Source organism: Branchiostoma lanceolatum, chromosome 4 (assembly GCF_035083965.1).
Source record: "Branchiostoma lanceolatum isolate klBraLanc5 chromosome 4, klBraLanc5.hap2, whole genome shotgun sequence".
NCBI classification, from domain to species: Eukaryota; Metazoa; Chordata; class Leptocardii; order Amphioxiformes; family Branchiostomatidae; genus Branchiostoma; species Branchiostoma lanceolatum.
In genome coordinates, this window is record NC_089725.1 from 27,142,932 (window position 1) to 27,161,414 (window position 18,483).

The window sequence follows — 18,483 nt, forward strand, 5'->3', positions numbered from 1 at the left end:
TATATTTGCATATGTGGTGGTTTTCTTAAGTAGTTGTCTTTATGCATTAAAAAAAACACCAAACACCATAGATTTGTCACGGTTAGCCACCAAGCAAAAATGTTTATTTCATGTTCGTTCAAGAGATTACAGTATTTCATTTCAGACAGTTTAATGTTGCTTCTGTAGTATGTGCAGTCCAATTCAAAGTGGGATGCAACAGATACCTTTTTTGTTACCTTTCATTCCGATATACTCACATCATGTGTGATATGTACAAAAACTGGAGGGTGGACTCCATAACCAAGTACATGGTAGTCCTAAACAGTTGGCTTCGTGTTGGTGTCCCCATAGTTCATACACAATAAATATACATTTGAGGCTGACTGCACATTTCGTAACCTACTGCTGTATGTGTGGTAACAGCTAAGAGTCACATCACATGTGGCATAGACATCTTGGTCTGGTGTACTGGTATACAAGTTCATTTTTATATTCACTCTACCACTGAGTACAGTGGCAGATTAAATCACCAAGACTTAATTATTCAAAAATGATGTCCACAGTTCAGCTGGCCATACTTTTGAACATATGTGTTCACTAATCAGTGTGACATTAGGATGGAATGAGTTTCAACAGTACTTGAAACTCATTACTCGGTATATGGTATGGATGTGAATGCACCTACAGTTACAGTTTGTACATGTAGATATTTCTGTAGGGTTACTTATGTACTATTGTACCTTGAAGTTTACAATAATTCCAGATAGATGGTCACAGTTGCTTTGTTAAATGTACAAAACATCTGGTAATGGTATAGTACTATACTGGTTTACATTTGATTTCAGGGCTAGCCATAATCATGTTTTACAAATGTACTTCGTTTCAGACAGTACAATACTGGGTGTAGTCTGATCAGGTACAGTGGGAAGTTCATGAGTGTATGTGAAGCTGGAATAGGTAGTGTAACACCTGTAGTTTGGTGGTCCTTATTGGCAGGTCCTAGTGTTTTAGACTGACTGACAGTACTAAGTTTATGAGTGAAGCTGGAGTAAATAGTGTGACAGTCTTGTGTCTTGGTGACTCTCTATCGACAGTTAAACTGCACCCCTGCCCCCTGCTAGAAGTTGTCTGAAGCTGGAGTAGTTAGCGTGACAGTCTTGTTTGGTGACTCTCTATCGGCAGTTGAACTGCACCCCTGCCCCCTGCTCTCTCCGTCGGTCCTGCATGCGCTTGAAGAACTCTTTGATGTCAGACTCGGTCACCACCTGATGGAACAAATACTGTACATTCATTTGAGTTCCAGCAGGGTGAGATTCAAAGGTTTGCTGTATGTTTGAGTTTGCAGCTGAAGCAATGGTAGTAAGTTACTAACACAAAGGAAGACAGAACAAATGTTTGCAGTGTGATGAGTTTGCGAAAACCGCGAAGTTGAAATCACAGTAAGAATTTCAAACTCTAGAGTGGTAACTTTTACACTTGCTGAGATTTGTGTTGCCAGATACTACAGCTACTTCTCAGTATCATCACTATTGCAGACTCCCTCCTTGAAGCAAGGAAGTAAGAATTCGACATCAATCATTATGGACTCAGATACTAATATGACAGAGGGAAATAACTGATCAAGTAAAGATGACTTGAGACATACCTTGCCCTGCTCAGCAAAAGTCTTCAGATAATCTCTCAGGTTATCCTTCATGTCGTTATATCCTGAAAGAAAGGGAACAACTAAGACTCAAGAAAGCCTAATGATATAGGTTTCCAGTACTGACATGATTTAACTTGAAGTTGTCTTAGGAGGCAGAGAATGTACCCCAGATGTACCCCAGCTGGTTGATATAAAAGACTTGAAAATGACAAATTCTGCTTTCTCTGCTTAGCACTCAACACTTATGAGAAAGAGTATGGGAGTTAAAGTTGAACTCAGTCTACTACCAGTGTTAGTAGATTTGCCCCTTGCTCTAGTGGCCTATCCAGCCCTGAGGGCTATAGAAACAGAAATGTGTGAGAAGGATTCCGACTTTTAGCCACTTGTTCCTCACCATGCAACACTTTGACCTGCTGATGTCTTAACATTCACTGTTTTTAAAATTTTCTATGTACCAGTCTCAGGGGACCAGGCAGAATGTTGAGAGTTGACATTACTTCATCCCTTATATTGTCAAGTCAGAGAAGCCCAAATTTTAACCAGCTGGGTCATATAAAAGACTTGAAAATGGCAAATACTACTTTCTCTGCATAGCACTCAACACTTAGGATAAAGAGTGCGGGAGATGAACACACTCCACTACCAGTGGACTAGCCTCATACTGTAGTGGACTGTGTGGCCCAAGGGCTATAGAAAGTTCTTGGAAGGATTTTGACTGTTTTGTTATGTACATATCATTGTATTGTTTGTATGTGTGTACCCAGGGCCTCCCTGAAAAGCAGTGATCAGCCACTACAACTTGGTAAAAATACAGAAAAATAGATAAACTACTAGTTCCTCACCATGCAACACTTCGACCTGCTGTATCCTGTTGATCTTGCTGAACTCCTCCATCCCCTTCTCGTAGGTGGAGCCCTGCGGCTGTCCTGTCTGACCCCGCTGCTCGTACGCCAGCACCGTGTCTCCGTCGATCTGGAGAAACGTCACTGCCTTCTCCTCATAAAGGGCCTGTCGGGAAAAATGACAACAGTGAAACCTTGCCCTTATCTTCTCTATCAGCTGTACACATCAATTGAATGTGGAAGTGACCTCAAACCAGTTAAGCACCAAGAACAGTTGACCTTGCAATTTTTCAGTAAATCTTACATTATAGACTTTCAGCACACACAATCCTAGGAATACAGAACAGTTAAAAACATTATGTTACAAATATCAGCCAGTTTGAAAAACAGTGTGCTTCAGAGATCACCAGTGTAGCACCCCCAGGTATGCACAGCTTAGATAAGCAGGAGTTTATTACACTGGACATCTCTCGTAGCTCTGGGACAATAACAACGCTGAGGCGGATTTCCATTGCTTCTGACTTTATTCATCTTTTTCAAGACTGGACATCTCTGTTGCATTCTTTCAGGGTGGTGACCTGGAGGAATCATATAACTGTGGAATTATCTGGTAATGTACAAGTCCCTTACCTTACACTTGTGACAGGTGCAGAGTTTGGCTCTCCAGCCCTGAGGCCAGAACATGGCATGATCCCCGACAGTCACTCCTCTGTCTTGTAGGTCCTGCAGATTACACTCCTTTGAGTCTACTGCTGACCCTGATGTCCCACTGGTGGACGGACCTTCACAGGCAGCGGCAGCATCTGCAGCAGAAAACAAAGTGAAAGTCATCTCAAACCACTTTAGCTCACTAAAGAGCTACTCTTCGACTGGTCATGGCAGAGCAGATAGATGCTATGTACATTATTTACAGGTTTATTTTACTGGAGAAATTCCTCTAGCTCTTCTCGACAAGTACAATGAACAACAGACCACGGCTTTACGTCCCATCTTAAGGATTTCCAGTGGGTGCATGTCGAGTGAGCGACAACTGAACAGCTGGGCTTCAAACTCCCAACCTCTTGGTCCAGGGGCAGTGCCGCTACCTGCTGGACTGTGCACGTTACCCACCTGTTGTAGCAGCATCTTTCTCCCCCTTCACAGCCGGCGCTTTCACCCCATTCAGTCCTTCCTTGCTATCAGCTGACTCATGTGAAGCGCTGGTACCTTCAGTGCTGACGGCTGTTACAGCTGTGGCATCTGCTGACTTCCCTGATGAGCTTGTCTCATTCTACAAAAGAGCAATAAAACATTTCACAGATATTACAATGGGTGGACCAGAACTGTAACTATCAAAACAATACTCTGCCACATAACATCCAAATCAAGTTACTGTATGTCATCAATGATTTTCAGCACAGTTTTGAACCAAGATTTTGACTGAATAAATCTTGGAGGTGACAAACACATGGAAAATCCCTAGCAGAACTGACTCGGATAGATCTCTCTCACTATGTGTCATTCACAGATGGGAGGTTTTGGTTCTCTGTTGTCTCTGGTGCACTGAGCCTGGTAAAAAGTGAGCTGGTCCTTACCTTAACTGTTGTAGCTGCCTCAGCTTGAGCTGCTGTGTCTCCTGCACCTTGTAGAGTCTTATTTCCACTGGGACTCACTGACTCCACATCCACTGCACCTGGGCTTTCTTCCTTCTTCACAACTGTAGTCTCTACAAAATTACAGCAAATATTCACATTCAAGAAAGCAGAAGGGAACAACTAGGTAGACCATGTTATAAATTTCAACCTATTTGATGTACATATCTATGCCTATGCTTTCCCTGCTACAGACTCAATCATACAGCACAGTTGAATTACTAGTACATGTGTAGTAGTATGTTACAGTGCAAGTCAATTGGGAAAATCTGACTCAATGTTTTATTTGATAGCTTGGAGCAACACATGCAGTTCGCTTATTCATTTATCAAAATTGCAACAAGGCAATACAATGGTCAGCCCAGGCAGCACTGCTGATATCAGACACCATCTAACATCTTGCATTTAGATGAGCAAAAGTAAAATATGACAGTTCGTTCTGTGTAGTACAACCTGCTGCTGAAGCGCCAAGTGCGTGCCAAGTTGGCTATACAGATATTGCCAGAGCAAGCAATTAAAGTAACTCACCAATGCTATGTACAGTGTAGGCCCACAGGAAGCTGCATCTCTTCATGCAGGCTGCACACACCATCTCCTGGTAGCTGACCGAGGAGGGAGGGCTGCAGGACAGGTGACGCCCGTGGTACCAGTCTTCACAAACCACACACTGGATCATCTCATCCTCTATCTGTGGGGAACAACTCATGTTCAGACCAGTAGTTACATATCTCTGGTGCCTTACTCATCACACATTAACTTCTCTAGTATACAACATTACACCAACAAAGGCAACATGGTGTTCACATCTGATCCACAATGTCCAAATTTACTCTCCATCAATTAGGCAATATATGTAATGTGGCCCACACTTTGGGTTGATACCACAACCAGAATTTCTGTTGAGAGATCTTTATGTGATGCCTATTTTACTTGCACAAATCTACATTTTTGTCAATGTGTCCATTATAATCATATGCTTTTTTCTTAATTGATTACAACATATTTCTACAGAGAAGTTTTTACAGAGGAGTTCAGCTCCTATTCACATAACTTTGTAATTTATAGTATAGTCTACACCAGCCTGGCATCACAACAGGGATCAGGACAATTCGACCCTTGACCAACTTGGCTCAGTCAACTCAGTCTGCTCAATTCAGCCTAACACCCTGGTCAACCAAGCCTATTTTAACCTCCTTGGGTCAACTCAGCCTAACACCCTGCTCAATTCGGCCTAACACCCTGGTCAACTCAGCCTAACACCCTGAACAATTCGGCCTAACACCCTGGTCAACTCAAGCTAACCAGGGTTATGGTTAGGGTTTGGGATGGGGTGTTGGGACGAGTTGACCAGGGTGTTGGGCTGAATTGGTCTGATTAGCTATAGGCCGAGTTGATAAAGGGCTGAAGCATCCACCATTAATCACAACATAGATTAGGGTGGTAAAACATGAGTCTCCAACAGTACCCACCTCATCATCCGGGTCTGGATAGGGCCGATCACAGATGCAGTAGAGACCATGAAAGTTATGGTTATACTTGTTGTCTGGGTTGATAGGTGCTTTGCTCTGTGGGAGGCACAAGGAAAATGTGTGTTGTTAGCAGCATTCTGTCTTCTGTTATTAATACTGAACAAGAAACAATGAACACAAAATATGGTAATGGCTAGGCTGGTAAGAATTTTTTACACAACTATATATCAAGTTGATACTATGGCATAGAATCTTCACTGACTGATACAGATAGTAAGATGAAGACCACTGTCCTCTTTTCTGTAAATGCCTCAGAATATGATTATTGTTCACCTGTACTCTTCATCCAGTAAAAAGGTACAAATGTAGCCTGACATTCAACCTTGCTCAGCTGTAGTCTGCTCCTAAACAGTCTCTTGGCAAGGTGCCCACTGTTTGGGATCACACTATAGCTCAACAGGTTTGAATACCAGGCTACTATTGAAAATTTTCTTCTAAGCAAGACATTGTATAGCCCACTCACTGGATCCAGTTTGCATTTGTTGTCAGGAAACTTGCTGTTGCCACAGTCACACCTGAAGTTCCTGCAGACAGCAAAATATTACAATAGTCAGTGTTACAGTCTTGGTACCCGGCTCATCGGTTTTTGAAATGATTTTATCCAGTAAGGAACTCATGGGCGAACACACCTGAATTACGTCCTTATTACATAGTCTTTGCATAACAACCACATAAAACAATGACTTACAGTCCACTTATATTGCAGCGATATGATTAATCTAAAACATAATGAAAAAACAATTGCACAGTTAAAATCTAAAATTTAGCCTTATTATCCAGCCGTATTGCACAGTGGAGAAAGGAATTACTGAGTCTCTTTTACTGGTTTCAGTGAATGGTCTCTATTTTGTACAAATCCCTGCATTGACATACATATAATGACAGCATCGATGTGGCATGGACCTTACCTCTTGGTGTACAGCTCGTACAGCTCATGTCCCTCGTGGCACTCGTAGCTGCAGGCCAGACAGACGCCGGCGGGGTCCATCACGTCAGGTGTGCAGGTGCTACAGGCGTACAGGGCCTGTCTGGGGAGGTAGCCCTGGAACAACATGGGGGCATCTTATGGTCACAAGGACATCATGTATATTGCCCACCCCCGTTCCAACAGTTTATGATTTAGAATCAAACCCGTGTACTAGTAAGTGACCACCTACCTAAGGGCCACCTGGCCAAAGTGACCACATTTTGTTGGTCCCTTAGACAACTTTCCCATTGACACAAACATTAAAGACCCAGTCTATAGTGACCTGTCTACATAGACCAGACTTTATTGGTCCCGAGTGGTCTTCTTGGGCAGTTCTGATTGAAATTAAATGTAATTTATAAATTCAACATTTTTATTTCATTTTTTTTAGCTTGACCATGAACTGTCATGATCATTTGACCCATGGAAATAAGGACAACCAATAATTTTGGAACATTTTAATTCGTTCAAAATTATTCAAATTACTTATGCTACAGTAGGGCAGATTTCTCTTCCATTCAAGAACGGGGACATCTAGATCTTTATTTGTTCCCGATCTTATAATTATGATACATTGATAAACTTTAAAAACAACTATCTGCAACGGCTTTGTTCTAGAACTGTTGAATATACAGTTGATAGCCATTGTCAGGGGATACTCCAGTATTTCGCGCAGGCGCAGAAGGCCAACTTTTAGCCCATGGAAATAGGTTTGGTACCCTTGGTAAAGGTAGCTGTAAAGGGGCTTTTTTCCAGGATATGTTGATATTTTGTAGCTGGATTTTACAGGTAAGGGTTTTTACCTTCTTATTAAGTTGAAAAATCAGACTTTCATTCATGTTTGTGGTGTCTGTAGGCCTGCAAAGTTTGCTGTTTTTGTGTGATTATCAGGTGGAGAAGGGGGTCAGAGGTCAACTTTGGTAAACACGCTCGGATTCGTAGGGGTTCCGCCGATTAGAAAGTTGAAATTTTGCTCTAGATTGAAACTTTGGGGGCCTGACAGCCCTGCCAATGTATGTTTTTCATGGACTAAAACTCTGGTAGGTGACTTTTGACAGCTTCTTTCTTACATGATTGCCATATATTAAGATAGGAAGCTTAATTACTGTTCTGTGGCCTGCAGCATTTGGCCGAGGTTTCATGCTTCAAGATTGACAGCCGTTAATCACTTCGCGTGATGTGGGGAAGAGTTGTCGGGCAAGACCGCGAGTTTCAAAAATGTCCCGGAGACCATTCCCCTGGGAATGGTCCCCTGGGAGTACTTTTTGAGACAGGTGTCAGGAGGGCCATAGCTGTATTCTGAGGCTAAGGTAAGGCCCCATATCATTGAGCAAAAAGTGACATATAGAGGGGAAAATGCCAAAAGGTGCTCAACCTGGCATAAGGAGACTGCTCCCAATCCGTTTAGGCACCTCAAGTTGTATCTAAAAGCTTTGGGTTTGACTTTGAAGCATGTAATGAGAGTGCAATACTGAGAGTGCATGGGGGGGGGGGGGTCAGGTGAGCCATTGGGGCTTATATTTCCCCAGAAATTGGCTTGGTAGCCAAGAGTTAGCCCTCACCTAACTCATTTGAGTCAGGGCTGACTCATTTGAGTCAGGTTTATTTACAAATTCTTCCATTTTAGTGATTTTTGGCCATTTAAAAGAGATTTTATGTCCTTTAGTGACAGTGCAGTGTGCGGTGTCATTGAATGCTTCAAAGTCTATCCTGGCAGCTTTTGAATACAACTTTAGATGGTTTAAGTGTGGAAGAGTAATCTCCTAATGCCAGGGTTAGCAGCTTTTAACTTTTTCTTCTGTTACTGTCACTTTTCTCTAAATAATATGAGACCTTTCATTTGCCTCAGACCACTGAAACAGCTCTGAGGAAAGCACTCTGACACCTGTCTCCCAAAGTATTCCCAAGGGACCATTCCAGGTCAGAGATCTTCTAAACTTGGTATGGTGCTCGACAACTCTTCCCCGCACTATGTGAAGTGATTGAAATTTGTCAATCTTGAACTTGAAGCCCTATGCAGGGGATACTCCAGTATTTCGCGCAGGCGCAGAAGGCCAACTTTTAGCCCATGGAAATAGGTTTGGTACCCTTGGTAAAGGTAGCTGTAAAGGGGCTTTTTTCCAGGATATGTTGATATTTTGTAGCTGGATTTTACAGGTAAGGGTTTTTACCTTCTTATTAAGTTGAAAAATCAGACTTTCATTCATGTTTGTGGTGTCTGTAGGCCTGCAAAGTTTGCTGTTTTTGTGTGATTATCAGGTGGAGAAGGGGGTCAGAGGTCAACTTTGGTAAACACGCTCGGATTCGTAGGGGTTCCGCCGATTAGAAAGTTGAAATTTTGCTCTAGATTGAAACTTTGGGGGCCTGACAGCCCTGCCAATGTATGTTTTTCATGGACTAAAACTCTGGTAGGTGACTTTTGACAGCTTCTTTCTTACATGATTGCCATATATTAAGATAGGAAGCTTAATTACTGTTCTGTGGCCTGCAGCATTTGGCCGAGGTTTCATGCTTCAAGATTGACAGCCGTTAATCACTTCGCGTGATGTGGGGAAGAGTTGTCGGGCAAGACCGCGAGTTTCAAAAATGTCCCGGAGAGATAGGAAGCTTAATTACTGTTCTGTGGCCTTCATATGGTTGTTTAGTAGAAGGCAAGGGCATCGCAAGAAGTCGAATTTTACCTGGATATAGGTGCAGTGTTGGTCGTCGCTCCCACCCAGGACTGCCGAAGCAGCCTCCTCCAGTTCCTCATCTTCCTCCAGGACGTCTAACATGGACACTCCCTCCCGTTCCTCGTCGTTGTCGACCTGAGAGAAGGGCCGCTTGGTTCCAGAACTTCCCGCCTCCGCCATGTTTGGTTTGTAGTGACGGAAATGATGCGCCGGTGGGGTCAAGGGTCAACAGCTGATAAAAAACCCGCGAAATTATCATCCTAATCATCTGGGAATCAGATCGACACAGGACCGCACAGGAGTCAACATTTACCGCCGAAACTACAGAATTTCAGGAATGGTAAGCAGCGAGGCCTCTGTTTCGTATGCAATTATGTGTTAGGTATTCAGTTGTTGATAATCTATTGTTCAATTTACATAGAAATATGTGAAATATGGATTTGTGTGTCGAGTGTAAAAATTCTCTGTACTGTAACGTAAGATATGCACAGGATTTATATGGTGTGGCGCCGTATAGAAGGTTATATATATACATTTAGGTCGACTATATTTTCTAAGGTCAACCTCAAGGTTTGGCTGGATATCAGCTGTCCCAAATAACGGAGCTCATGTGGAGACTAGACCACGAGGCAAACTCAAACTCAAACCCTGGGTCAAATATTGTTGTGTTCAATTAGTGCGAAATTAAATCAAGACAGGGTGTTTGTGTTTATTCGTCTGTAGCTATGATCACCTTGAAATCATATTTTCTTATATTAGATACAAGTTGCATATCATTAATTAGTATTTAAGGATATGCATGTTGACCTTATCAATTACAATGTATCATAGTATGTACTGTAGGTGATGCTTTAGTTTTGATGCTTTTAGATGCTTTATTAACAGTTTAACGCCATTGATTTGTGTCAATCAAAAAATAGACAAAGATGTTCATGTGTATGGGCATAAATGATACTGTACTAGTACTGTAAATCTCGCAAAATGGTAAAAAATATGCTCAGCCTGCCAATTTCTCATGAAACTGAAATGAATGAGCACATTTTGCTAATCTGACATGTTGTTACAAAGGTTAGTGTGTGCCTCAGTGCGACATAAGTGTGTACCACTCCCAAATCCGTGTCTGTACCTATGTACATGTAGCCGGTAGAACTGCCCTTCGGTGTAGCACACCAGCTTCGCATGCACGCGGTGCGGCAGCAGATGGTTATATCACACTGAACGGTCTGTCACACCTGACTACAACCATTCTCTATAATAAGGATATTTAGTGAGGATGCTCCTACAGTAGTTCACCTAATAATAGTTCACCTAACCATCTGATACCACCCTTTGTCTAGGTGTGGAATATGTCAGCATCAAAGTCCTTGGAATAAGGGTGGATGTAGTGGTTGACTGATGTGCAATTGACACTGAGATCAGGCCTTGGGGTCAGGTATCACCTTTATCTTAACTGTACAAGACAAGAGGCTAGCTGCTGTCCAAGCTCATGAAATAAAGCCCAAGGAGTTGGCCCAGTGATGCAAGCACCAGGAATAATGTTATAGACAACTGTCCCATGGGAATCTATCCTGCTGATAGAAATATAATCACAAGAAACAGGATGGCAGGATGACTCTGAATTCTGATCTTCAAAATCATATTTTGATTGCTATGCATAATGATGCGACTTGTACGACTTGATGAAGATTAGACATCCAGGTAATAAGATATGCCAGGAAACAGTAATTCAAGCTACTGAATAGATTTGTAAATGGTTAGACCTTCCAGTTAGCATCCACTACCTTTCGTCAGTGACAACTGAACAGATCTGTAGTTCTCCAGGTTTTAACCAAAATGATGAATTGATATGGAAATGATACGCATTGTATTGACGAAATTTGTATGAATGGTATAATATTGATTCGTTTTAAATTTCTCTCTGCTTTGTGGATACAAATTTAAATAGTCGGGATTGTGTCTGACTATGAATGAAAACACAGTTGATTGTTATCAAATTGCACAACACCATAGTCAACCACTTGTGACAGGATTTATAGCTTTCAACCCTTTCAAAACCACCTTAGTGTGATGACCTTGCTGAGGCGCTGCCCTAATCATTTAGGGCTGGAACTACTGCTGTGTCAAGTAACATTAGTCATGATCAGTGAAAAGTATCCATTTGCTCGCAGTCACAAAGCAGCTTAGAATTGTATTTTCTTTCTATCCAGTATTTATGACATATTATAGATATACATGATATAAACACTTTCTTGATGAATGTTGATGTGACCAGTTATGGTGTCTGAATGCTGCTGCATGGATTACCGAGTAAGTCACCAGAGAACATTTTGAGGTCATCAAAAAAGGCTCTTGCTCATCAGGTTGATGCTAAGAATGTGTCAAAATGCATCTCTAGCAGTGAATGGAAGCACGGTTTGTGTCTATTTTCGAACGGGGCCACGCTTGGTTAATTCTACCAATGAACAAGACAAAGATGTACAAATTTATTGACTTGCAAAACCACTTTGAATGCAAAGGACCTTTCTAAGATTGAGCAAATACAATAGACCTCGCTGAGCATTTTGGGAGCCAGAACGTTTGCCGTAAGGACCACGGGACGTTCAAAAGCTTTGACTTTCAGCTAAGAAAGGGGATAGAATTATGGTAAGAAAATTCGTCTCACTTACTCTGCTGTTCTGTTACTTTGCAAAGATATGTTGAATATGTAATGTAATGTAATGTAATGTGACGTTTATGTCAGTATCATTCTGATAATAACGTTAATTCAATGCAGATTGAAATGTGAAGTTGTGTGCTCTGCAAGAATGGCAATTAGCTTACAGAAATAAGGTAAATACTATGTGTTTTAGTCGACTGTGCTGTTGCAATCTTGGTTACCAGGCAGATTTTAGAAATCATTTTTCACATGGCAATTTTCAGACCATGGCAGGTCCCCTTGTGTGCTTCACGTTGCGCCTGGGTCCTGGTGTGGAGATCCAGTCAGCACTGCAGGAGTTTGTACGAGAGAAAGGACTGCAGGCTCCGTTTGTTATGACCTGCGTGGGCAGTGTTTCCGCAGCTAAACTGCGGCTTGCCAAAGCCATAGTAGACAAACCTGGTGCTGGTGGGCACGAGGTAGGCGGGATTGGTCCTTTGGACGAGGCTTATGAGTCTGCAAGGAATCAAAGCGTTGTATATCACAGTGTTGAGGGTTGCTTGTGATTTGGTGTGCACAGTATTTATGCCACTTGGTTGACTCTGAGCAGTGTACAAAATGTACATGATGCATAATCTTAGGATAACATAACTCAGAATTAAGGTGCAACGGCTATCAAGGTGGGAGTTCACAACAACCTCAAGTCTTCACTTCCTTAAGTTCCTACCAGAAAAATATGACCATTGCGTGACCACTAAGTCATAAATCGATACTTGGACATTTCTTTGCCAGATTATTGACCTGGATCAACGTTACGAGATAGTTTCGTTGGTGGGTACCCTCAACGATGGCACTCATCTGCACATTTCATTGGCTGACAAGGACGGGGCTGTGATTGGTGGCCACGTGATGAACTTGACCGTGTTCACCACAGCGGAGATCTTGATCGGGGAGAGCTGCAGGGAGACCTACAGTCGAGTGATGGAGGATAGTACAGGCCACCCTCAGCTCGTGGTCAACAAGAGGTTGAGCCAGAAACTGTGAACTTAAGTCTGTAATCAACTGCAGTGGTGTCAGTTAAAATATGGGTGACATCTATCTATGAAATTTGAATGGGGAGGGTCTTTAATGATGTCAGCTTGTGGTCAACAAGAGGTTGAACCTGTTTGTGGCTGAGAACTGTTAACTATCAACTGCAGTGGTGTCAATTAAAATATAGCTACTAGTATATAGGATGGCATCTACATGTATATGGGAAAATTGAATGGGGAGGGACTTTCCTAATGTTCCCAATCGAAAAGAGATTTTGTAAGGCAGTAGATGATTTGTGTTAACTTTACCTATAAGCGTTACTAGCACTATTTGTTAGGGATGGGGTCATGCTACATAGGATGGTAGAATTATCTACAGATACGTGTATATAATCTCAGACTATTACATACTACGGTACTTCCAGTTTTGTTTGCAAATATTGTGGAGTATTGCCCATGTTACACTTTTTTTCAAGAAATTAACATTTATATCGTGTGTATGCATTACACAACTGTAAGGATGAATATGTTTGAGTGTGTGTGTGTCTATCTGTCTGTGTGCATTTAAGGATATAATATGTGTGTGTGTGTGTGTGTGTGTGTGTGTGTGTGTGTGTGTGTAAGCTCATACATACAACGTTATGTGTCGTTGGATGTAGGTATGAATGACGAGGATATGCATTTATGATAAAATGCATGTATGACAGGTATGTATAAACAATATCAAAATTGGAATAAATCCTATAGAATGTAATATGCTAGAACAGAAATACGCTGATTTCAAAATTCACAACCTGCCTAAATTGATTAATTTGCGATGAATGATGATAACCTTTTCTCAATTACCATAGATTATGTAATATGCATGAAATATGCATTGCTTCCTATGTTCCAAATTCCTGGTATGTGTTCCATTATCCCTGAATTTTCATCACCTCGGCTGCACTGTAACATGACATCTCAACAGGACAGCTGATGTCCCAAGGCTAGTGTCAGTAATGCTATGTGCATTTTGAAGGGATTTGCCAAGTGGTTTATAATGGAACATACACACTCCATGGAATGTACATGATGTAGTTATATCTATTCTGTGCTGTGGGAGCGGCAGAATTATTCATGTACACAGGAGTACTGTAAATGCCTTTTAAATTTGCGATGATTTAATTTCGCGGTAAGGAGAAAATGGAGTGTTTGCGATAGCGATATAAATAATACGTGCTGTACAATAATGGAAACACAAATTTTTGTGGCGGTTTAAGTTCGTAGTGATCGAAACCTTCACCACGAAAACTGAGAACGTAAAACCACTGCGAAAATGTCAATAATCACAGTAGTACACGGCAGGCCAGGTGCTGGTAATTGAGGCTACAGAGGTGTGATCCGCAGTGCTTCACATCAAAACCTGTTGGTGACACAAACCCTTCAGTCAGATCAAGAGGAATGTGGCAAAGGGGAAGGATTACCAAGGAATTAGTACACCCGGGTGCCACAGAAAGTGTCTATTAATTTGTTTTTCCCCCGACCATCTGCTACTAGATTTTGATGCCATCAAAGTGACAGCACGACATTGATTTTTCCGTCGGCGATGAGAAGCTGACAGTCCGCATGTGTGCCCTGATAAGTCCGCTAGTGCTCAGCTTGCCATTTGTCCCTGCCGATGTGCCTGCATAATTCCACATCATGCCCATCGCAGGGACAGCTGTCCGGATGATTCCCTACTGATGGGAACGCAGATAAAACCTAGCAGCTGAAGGCAGCGTCTATTCTCCCTACATGGTGATGGATGTTGTTGAATATTTGTACCCGCATTTTCTCCGCCAAATAACATCTGTTTTTTCCAACAGATGATGAGGATATATGACCTTCCTGCTGATGTGGGCCGCATAGGAAGGTCATATGACCCACATATTGCTAGGGGAAATGAATATAGATTACAAGACGGCTCCTTCTTTACTCATATTTGTAATAAGGATTTTTCGGGCCGGCATTGCGTGTATACATGGGAGGAAGATCTGATTAGTGTGCTTGTATCTCATTGCTTGTGCGTTCATCCCACTTAGGCCATGGCAAGTCCCCTTGTGTGCTTCACGTTGCGCCTGGGTCCAGGCGAGGAGATCAAGTCGGCGCTGCAGAAGTTTGTGGAAGAGAAGAGGCTGAAGGCTCCGTTCGTTATGATGTGTGTCGGCAGTGTTTCCAGCGCCAAGTTGCGGCTGGCCAACGCCACAGCAGAAAAGCCAAACGAGGTAGGGCAGGATTTCATTTTTCCACGGGGGCTTGTATAGCACATGTAGAAGGAAATAGAGTGAATTGTTTGCTGTATTGATTGTTTCTTTGATTGATTGATTGTATAAATGGTTGCTGACAGGCTTGTATTGAATTTACAGTGAAGATGTATGTTGCTGGCATTTGACAAGAGGACATAGATGAGAGGGTGCTTTATTCAACAAGCCAAAGGGACATATTTTATTATGCAAAGTATTTTTTTTCATAACTGGGTAAAATTGTGTATTGCTAGGTCATTGAGCGGGACCAGAACTACGAGATCGTTTCAATGGTCGGCACCTTGACCGACAGCTGCCACCTCCACGTCTCATTGGCCGACAAGGACGGGGCTGTGATTGGCGGCCACGTGATGAACCTGACCGTGTTCACCACGGCGGAGATCGTGATCGGGGAGTGCAGCAACCTGACCTACCGCAGGGAGATGGACGAGAGGACGGGGTTCCCCGAGCTGGTGGTCAGCAGGAGGCTCAACCATCAGATGGGAACCGAAGTCTGACTTCAACCTGCCTTGACATCAGCCTAAGGCCCTGTTCATCACACTTGGCCACATTTATGCGAATCAGTTCGCATCAGATCTATTCAATTCGAATAGCCATTAATTCGGTTGCGTTCACACTTGAGCCGAACGGCACCCGAACATGATGCTGCAGGTCAATTTGATTATATCCTGACCCCAATCCACCCCCGAGAAGTGGATTGGATCAATGTGATTGTTAATCCCGTATTGGGCTGTTCACATTCAGGAAAATCTATGCAGCTTGATTCAAATTGGATTAAGCGAATTGATTTGCATAGATTTTGCCCAGTGTGAACTGAGGGCCAAAGTCTGTTGCAACATTTAGTAACTAACCCATTGAAAATTGAATAATGAGGGACTCATTAGGAAGGCTTCCAGGAAAGATAATGACAGTGCTGTGGCATGAAGGGACCCTACCCTGTGCCACTATGGTTGGTTTAGCATGATGATGAGACAGAGCTTGTATACCAAGCTGTGATTTGCATGCAGATTGCATGATATTGTATATGTATCTGTCAGCCAGGGTTTCAGTATGTTGGCCTGCAAAGATGGTAGACTTTTCATACAGCATCGCAGCAAAATATTGTGACTGTCACTTATTTTTGCCACTGTCTTATTCTTCTGTAGAAAATTGCCATGTCAAGTGCCAGACGTTGTGTTTAGATATGTCTAAAATCAAGTTTGCTCCATTCCAATGTTTGTAAGTGGATATTAACATCAACTGGCACCAATTGTAATTGGAAAGACAATTTTCTCTCAACCATGCAGTAATGCCATCTTCAGACTTATCAGGTTTTCACTGCCTTTGGCCTTAATCTTTATAGCACAATACAGGTAGTTCCCACTTGAACCTCTACAATACTGGTAGTGAGGACTCAGTTTAATCTCCTTAACCTCTAAAACACTTCAAGTTAAGACCATTGTCTGAACTTCTACAATACCGGTAATACAATTGAGATATTTTTTTTTTCATTTTGTGTTACCAGTATGTTACATATATTTTATTACTGTCAAACCAGTATATTACGTATATTTTATTACTGTCAAATTTGTACTCAAATGGAGTAAGATATTTTGATATTGCAGTAGTTGGTCCCTCTGCTGAGGTATTTCGCCAGATTCCAGTGGCAATGTAGCATTTTATTGGTGCTTTTAGGTTTGATGGATATTGATATCCACAATTTATTGTATTCAATTTGGTGCTTTAGTTTGTTAGATATTGATATACTGTATTTTTTAATTTGCAGTAGTATGGGGTAGATTGATTGATGGGGTAGTCTTAAGGTATACAGCAAAGTCGCATTTGTGCATTCCTTTTGGTGAAGATAATTTACTTGATATGCTCAGCCTCACCCATTCCAATTGTCAACTTTTATGACAACTATCCTACATTTTGAGAAAAAAACAAGTGCTTAAAGGATTCCTACTGAAAATGGACTATATGTAACGAAAATGCAAGGAGTCACTGAGGTTGTCTGCATCCACAGTGCCTCTGAGTTCTTTCTATTTAGACTTGATTGCAGTATTCTGAAATATTCTCTCCCAGCATTTTCATTTTGGTTAAACGAACTGCTTGGTTATCAGCGGAAACCAACTTGGTTTTGAGTTAATCTAGAAAAAATGATATTTGACACCTTTTCACCTCTAATTTTCTTACTTCTTTTCATACAGTGATATAAAATGTATAGATAGGCAGCCTGATATTTCTAGTTTTTTTTTTAAAGTTATGGGTGTATTCTAAAGTTTAAGGAATAGGCCTATTGGCCACAAGTCCAGTTTTAATGTTACATGTTCAAGAAGCTCTGAAGTTAGAAATGAAATACACGTTTGTTTGTATACACATAGGAAATTTGATACTGTCAGTATTAGCAACAGTTTGAATGTACTTAAAGTGGTACAAAATGTATTTAGCAAGTGATGCAGAAGCATCTTGAAATATTCCTTAAGAAATGTGTGTTTCATGTTTTACTCCTAAGCAGCATTAGGTAATATTGATAGTCACTGAACAGACATATAAATGTATGCAATGTGAGCTTGTATGAAGGTAGATGAAACGGGCAAAGTTACGGTGCCAAAAGGTTAGCAATGCCAGTGTGTAAGATGTGTTGAATGGTATCGTGCTCAGTAGGAGGTATGTATATAACGTTACAGCTAGATATGCGTAGTTAGGCTATGCCAATTTTATGTCTTGGTTCTCGTATTTGTCATATCATGTTTTTCAAATGTGAAAAAAATCACTTCTGTGATTTAGGACATGAATCAACCCGCAGATTATCATGTTTTCAAATTCGTACTTAAGCAGTTGATGAAACTGTCTGCCAAGTTGACACAGTTTTTTCATCCATCCAAAAATGAATGCTTAAAAACTTGAAAAAGCATTGTGGCATCTGTAGCAGCAATAGAAATTGGGTCTATCATGAGATGACTGTTTCTTTTCTATCTTTATTTAGTCTGCCTGATTCATTAATTTTCTGCAAAAAGCCGAGAACAAAGATATTTGATTAGGTCAGGTGTGACCTATTAGGTATGTAAATCAATTGTGAGGATTTGAAATCTTTTCACTACATTTTATTGATTAACTTGTCAGTCTTTTTGAAGTTTGGATGAGCAGTTGATATTGTACTTCTTGCAATGTTATCATGATATTAAAATCTGGTCTTTGATGTCCTTGATCCAGGCTTTCTTTTATACAATAACAGTTTCAGTTATCATTTTAGTATGTCAAATTTTGCACAATGAAAGGACTTTG

At 41.4% G+C, this 18,483-nt stretch overlaps 3 protein-coding genes across 5 annotated transcripts; 2 read left to right on the forward strand and 1 right to left on the reverse strand.

Moving 5' to 3' along the window:
- Positions 1-72: 72 nt before the first annotated feature.
- On the reverse strand, positions 73-9,477 carry LOC136433769 (putative E3 ubiquitin-protein ligase UBR7). 2 transcript variants are annotated; one of them, XM_066426264.1, is made up of 12 exons: positions 9,278-9,477; positions 6,538-6,671; positions 6,093-6,153; positions 5,570-5,665; positions 4,629-4,788; positions 4,044-4,174; positions 3,580-3,739; positions 3,100-3,272; positions 2,470-2,635; positions 1,628-1,689; positions 1,144-1,247; positions 73-1,055 (listed from the first exon to the last, which is right to left on the reverse strand). In XM_066426264.1, exons 1-11 carry the CDS (start codon positions 9,446-9,448, stop codon positions 1,155-1,157), a joined length of 1,407 nt encoding a protein of 468 aa, XP_066282361.1. In that variant the 5' UTR covers positions 9,449-9,477; the 3' UTR covers positions 73-1,055; positions 1,144-1,154. The 2 variants fall into 2 exon arrangements, with proteins under 2 accessions (XP_066282361.1, XP_066282360.1); XM_066426263.1 differs by having other exon boundaries at positions 73-1,247.
- Positions 9,478-9,483: 6 nt separating this feature from the next.
- Positions 9,484-18,397, forward strand: LOC136433775 (bifunctional protein GlmU-like). 2 transcript variants are annotated; one of them, XM_066426280.1, is made up of 3 exons: positions 9,484-9,608; positions 14,995-15,177; positions 15,450-18,397. In XM_066426280.1, the coding sequence occupies exons 1-3, from the start codon at positions 9,606-9,608 to the stop codon at positions 15,711-15,713; spliced, it is 450 nt and encodes a 149-aa protein (XP_066282377.1). In that variant the 5' UTR covers positions 9,484-9,605; the 3' UTR covers positions 15,714-18,397. The 2 variants fall into 2 exon arrangements, with proteins under 2 accessions (XP_066282377.1, XP_066282378.1); XM_066426281.1 differs by lacking the exon at positions 9,484-9,608 and adding an exon at positions 14,262-14,710.
- Positions 10,596-13,578, forward strand: LOC136433777 (bifunctional protein GlmU-like). Its single transcript, XM_066426282.1, has 3 exons — positions 10,596-11,911; positions 12,188-12,382; positions 12,696-13,578. Exons 1-3 carry the CDS (start codon positions 11,909-11,911, stop codon positions 12,945-12,947), a joined length of 450 nt encoding a protein of 149 aa, XP_066282379.1. The 5' UTR covers positions 10,596-11,908; the 3' UTR covers positions 12,948-13,578.
- Positions 18,398-18,483: the final 86 nt, after the last annotated feature.